A 5252-nucleotide genomic window follows, 5' to 3' on the forward strand; every position below is an offset into this window, starting at 1 on the left:
CTGCACTGAAAGTAAAGGGGCTGAATAATTTTGCACGCCCAATTTTTCAGTTTTTGATTTGTTAAAAAAGTTTGAAATATCCAATAAATGTCGTTCCACTTCATGATTGTGTCCCACTTGTTGTTGATTCTTCACAAAAAAATACAGTTTTATATCTTTATGTTTGAAGCCTGAAATGTGGCAAAAGGTTGCAAAGTTCAAGGGGGCCGAATACTTTCGCAAGGCACTGTATCAAATTGTTTTCTGGCCCCTGGATAGAAACCCTCTGTGAGATAAAAAAAAGGAAGAGGGAGAAAAGACAGGAGGGCTTGTGAGTGCGTCAGATACCCTGCGAGAGAGTTGGCCCAGTTAAAGTCCCCTGCCACATATGTCAAACGGTCTTGTTTGCAAAGGCTAGTGTTTAAGTGTGGATCTGCTGAGCTTCTCATCTCCTAGCTGGCTGCTTTACTCTGCTCTACTCTGCTGGGCTTGAATAACTGATAAAGGTATGTACTTGTCTGGGTCAGGGGCATTGCTGCTTTGTGTGCATGGCATTTGTATTTATTAAATATAATGGAGACTGTGATGAATGTGAGATGAATTAAGCAATAAGAATGGTAGTTATACTTTTTCATTGATGCTAGTAGAGAATATTACATTTATAACTTTCCACTGTGAATTAGAATGTCAAATTAAATAATTATATTGATTACAGATACTTGTGTAAAAATATTGTTTCAGCTATAGGCTTCCTATAATTTTTCACAGTTTAGGTATGACTATGTGTGTTAAAATGAACAAGTTTCATGACAACATTCTGACTGTACAATTTACATATGAATTAAATATTGATAGTGATTTGCATATATTATATTGTCACTGTATAAGGTTCTTGCTATCAGTATCTACTGTATATTTTTTGCCTAACTACAAACAAACTACAGTTAAGAATGTAGCATTTGTATTCTCTTGACCTCCTCTGTAAACTTGATTCTGACTTATAATCATGAATTAATTCATTATACATTGATAAGTATGTTCATAGAGTTCAGACAACACTTTGCACAGGAATTAGAAAGATTACTTAATAGAAGCTTTCTCCCCAATAATTGTTGCTCTTTTGACTCCTAATATTGTAGCTTATGACAGTTTCTAAAAATATCTATATTCATTCAACATGCTTTCCCTCCTCTCCCCACTCAACAGAAGTCTACTAGAACCATGTGCTATCAAAACCCCATCCAGAGGGTAGAGATGGGTGCTGCTTGTGCTCAGCTCCTCTTCGCTGCCATCTTCTGGTCAATGCCTTACACTGGTGCTGCTGCTGTGCTGTCTCTGTCCAAATCCAACCAGACAGACCTTCTCCAACTAACTAGGTCTGCCTTCGAGGCAGAGTCTGACTGGAGTAATCTGAATCTTACTAGCATCGACATGCCTCGTAGCCGAAGGAGGAGAGCCATCTCCTCCAGAGAAATGAATGCCTTGCTGGATTATCACAACCGTGTCCGCTCCCAGGTCTTCCCTCAAGCTGCCAACATGGAGATCATGGTGAGGCCCCGACATCTACTGTACCGGGGCAGGAAAACAAGGGACTGAGGCATGACTGACCGACAAATCAGAAAAAAATCTGGAAAAAAATTGGAAACATAACTTTGGAGTTTTTGCTCTACACTAGAGTTAGATTTGACATTTTAGAAATATCTTTTGTCGATGTTTAATCACGTATATTTATTGAGTAAGTCAAGTGTCGCGTAGGTATGTACACACAAGTAAAACAATGTGGTGAGGAGACGCTAGATAGATAGGACCAGCGGACATCTGCAAAGCCTTCCTCATGCTAGGGGCAGGGTTAATGAGTTTTTATCTTTGAGAGGTGTTGAACTGCTGCTCTCTCTCCATGCTTTAGGTGTGGGATGGGAAACTGGCAAAATCAGCAGATTCCTGGGCTTCCCGCTGCATATGGGATCATGGACCCTCACAGACCATGAGATATATGGGCCAAAACCTGTCCATCAACTCTGGCAGGTACTTTTGAACTGAACTGTCCCTCTTCTTTCCATGTTGCTTATGTGAATGTTTGGTTCAACAATGGCTGCCTAAAGAACACTGTCTTATTGTATATCTGGTCAAATATGAAGTAGGTTGGAATTTTTTGAAAATCCAAAATGTGTCTTTCTTCTCCTAGATACCGATCAGTCATTGAGCTGGTGAGGTCCTGGCAGGATGAGAAAAACTCATTCTCCTACCCCAACACATGCAGTGGACCAGTTTGTTCCCACTATACACAGGTGTGTGGCTTAGATATTGCACTAAATGGGAATGTATTGACTGGGATGTGTTCTATCCATAGTCTTCTATTTACAGAAGATAAGTACTGTACTGGTATAGTTGATATTTGTATTGGTAAGAAATTGGGTGACTGTGTGTGAGAACTTGTCTGCAATTAATCATGTTGACTATGAGAACTACACATTGCATCAACAAATTGATACATTGCATCTTTCTGTTTCAGATGGTATGGGCCAATACCAATAGGATGGGATGTGCCATCAACAAGTGCTCAAACATGAACGTGTATGGGAGCTCTTGGAGAACAGCAGTGTTCCTGGTGTGCAACTACTCTATCAAGTAAGTAATGTACACACAAATCCTTCTCTGTTCATAGAAAAAGTAAGCTGTCTTGTTATGATGAACACAAAAAAAGCCAAATCTGTAGAATATACCCACTAGAGATGAATACGTTTATTTTTCAATGTACAAGCTACATTCATTAGAACCTTACATTGAAGTGAATATTCTCTAATCATAAAAGGAAACAAACAAACACACAAGATCAGTAGTTAACCACGTTGTATTGCTCTTCCAGAGGAAACTGGGTTGGAGAGGCTCCCTACAAGAGTGGCAAACCATGCTCTGCTTGTCCATCAAAATATGGAGGTTCGTGCAACAGAAACCAGTGTTCCTCCGCTGGTTCAAAAGTCAAAGCCAAGAAACGAAAAAGATATTAAAACAAGTTGGACATCAGTCACATTTTCCCTGTTTTAATGGAAGACTTTAAATGATTAACTGTTTCCTGTTGAACCATTCCATTGATCTCATTAAAAAAAATAACTGCAAGAGAAGATGTGTGAGATGCGAAGAATTTCTAAATAATAACAGTAATTAAAAAAAAACAATAACTGGTTTTGCAAAGTTGGAAGGAACTAAAAATGACAAAAAAAAGTTTCTGTGATTAAATTACAGTACCACTATTTTTGTGTTTATTATTAACAAGTGTTTGATGCACCACCCACTGGATGTTTAGGCAAGCCCCCCCCCCCCCCCCCCCCCCCCCCCCCCCCCCTCGGTCATGATGATGTCAATTCTCTCCTCTGCATGGAAATAAGCCTAATTAGAAGCCTGAGGAACTTAAACTCTTGGGTTGCAAAGCTCCATTTGGGGCCAGGACATACAGATCCCAGCTACCTAAAACCACAAGGGAATTATGTTGTATTCGTCTGATTATGTCCTTTATTGAAAATGTTGAGAAGATGAGTTCATGATATTTGTAGGTCTATGCCAACGTGTTTGATAAGTCCACAAACTGTTTGCACTGTTTTAGGTTGATTATTCGGCTCGAGTGACATTTTGCGAAGCTATTTGTATTGAAAATGAAGCACTTTTATAGTTCACTGTTTTCTATTTGTTTTCGTTTTTTAAAAATTGTATAATATGTTTACTGTAAATTTGGAGACATAGATCATTTTTATGAATTGTTCTGTTGTAGACCAATTATCTTTTATAACATTGTAATTCACTTATTAGAGGTCATGATTGGCCTGAAAATGACAACACTGTCAAGCATTCTTTGAATAAAAAAGAAAGGAGTTTAACTCAGTAGTGGGTGTTTTAATGAACCTTACAGTTCCAGGGTGCTTTTTCTCACCTCTGTCTGTCTTAAGAGGACTTCAAGAGACTTTTAATAGATTTTCTTCTCATTATCTTTGCATGGGCGTTTGTTACTAGCAACAGCCAATCAATCCCATTTTACATTTACAGTTGTAAGATGTCAATTCATGTAGTCTATTCATGTACGCATGAGAACGTAGATATTATCAAATGGACACAGTGACAGGCTATATTGTGCATATTCTCTCAAATGGCTCCCGGCCTGCATCTGTGCTTATTTAACTAGGAGGCCAAGGGAGGCTAGGGGATCTGCTCTGCTGCCATGTTTTTCCACCTCGTTGATTCTCCATACTCATCCGGAGAGAGTGTCCGTCTCTGCTATAAAACTGGACTAAATGAGGCTTTTATGGTCAGAATCATTGGGATATCTGCGCAATGGACACTCCGGAACTATACAATTCAATTGGTTCATATCCATTAACAATGAGAGACTGGGAGTCAAATATAAAGTGATTTGTCTCTTTTATTTCATGGCCACAATGGTTCATATTAATACTAAATATTCTACCTTGTAGTATGTGTCACAAATGTACGTTTGATGAATCTGCACTGCATGCCTCATTCCTCTTTACATGTTCATGCTCGTAAAATATTTTGGAGTGAAACTTTATGACACCTAATCAATCAATAAATATTTCGATGTTTTCAGAGGACATCTGATTCCGTGGGAAAACTCATTTTCAGGAAAAGCAACATGGGAAACTCCTTTTCGGGACAGCAACTGACCCATACATGCGACCAAAAGTGAAAGTCCCCACAAGGAAAACAAATGCGCTATTTTGTAATGATATCAGTGTGAGACCTGTATATGTTGTCACCTTGCTGCCACCCACAGGGATATTTGTATCAAACTGTATTTGTCCAGTGTTTGTCTGTGCATTGCACAACCTGGACGGACTATATGTTTTTTCAACCAAAACGTTAACTTCATTCACACTCAGCGTCTGAAGGTGGGGAGGTATCACCCTCTGTCCATGCTCCAATCCAGCTTTCTCTTTCATGTCCCACTCTCCGCCTTCCCCCTTTCTCGCCGTGGTTGAACAAATGCAGCCTCCCATTCGTCCTTCCTTCCTTTTTACTCAGTGCACACTAATAAAATGTTTGGATATTGAATATAGAAAGAAATACATAACTTGTCTACAGACCGTATTTGAGCTTCTATCATCTAGTTGCTATAGCGACAGCTGCCTGTCATATAGATCTGGTCTCTATACGAGCCTGGTTACTGTTTAACCTCTCCACCCACATTTGCCCAGATTAGGAAAATCAATAAGATAACAGCTAGGAGTACCTACCTACCTACGGCTGGGGCCTTACCTTGCATC

The 5252-nt window shown here is 39.4% G+C and overlaps 1 protein-coding gene and 1 long non-coding RNA gene across 2 annotated transcripts in view; one reads left to right on the forward strand and one right to left on the reverse strand.

Moving 5' to 3' along the window:
- Positions 1-5252, reverse strand: part of LOC118939538 — a 49395-nt gene that overhangs the window by 29638 nt on the left and 14505 nt on the right. The window lies entirely within an intron of this gene.
- Positions 239-3289, forward strand: LOC110492031 (peptidase inhibitor R3HDML). Its single transcript, XM_021565989.2, has 6 exons — positions 239-485; positions 1186-1527; positions 1886-2004; positions 2165-2267; positions 2492-2607; positions 2846-3289. The coding sequence occupies exons 2-6, from the start codon at positions 1201-1203 to the stop codon at positions 2985-2987; spliced, it is 807 nt and encodes a 268-aa protein (XP_021421664.1). The 5' UTR covers positions 239-485; positions 1186-1200; the 3' UTR covers positions 2988-3289.

The sequence above is a fragment of the Oncorhynchus mykiss genome, chromosome 16, assembly GCF_013265735.2.
Source record: "Oncorhynchus mykiss isolate Arlee chromosome 16, USDA_OmykA_1.1, whole genome shotgun sequence".
Taxonomy (NCBI): domain Eukaryota; kingdom Metazoa; phylum Chordata; class Actinopteri; order Salmoniformes; family Salmonidae; genus Oncorhynchus; species Oncorhynchus mykiss.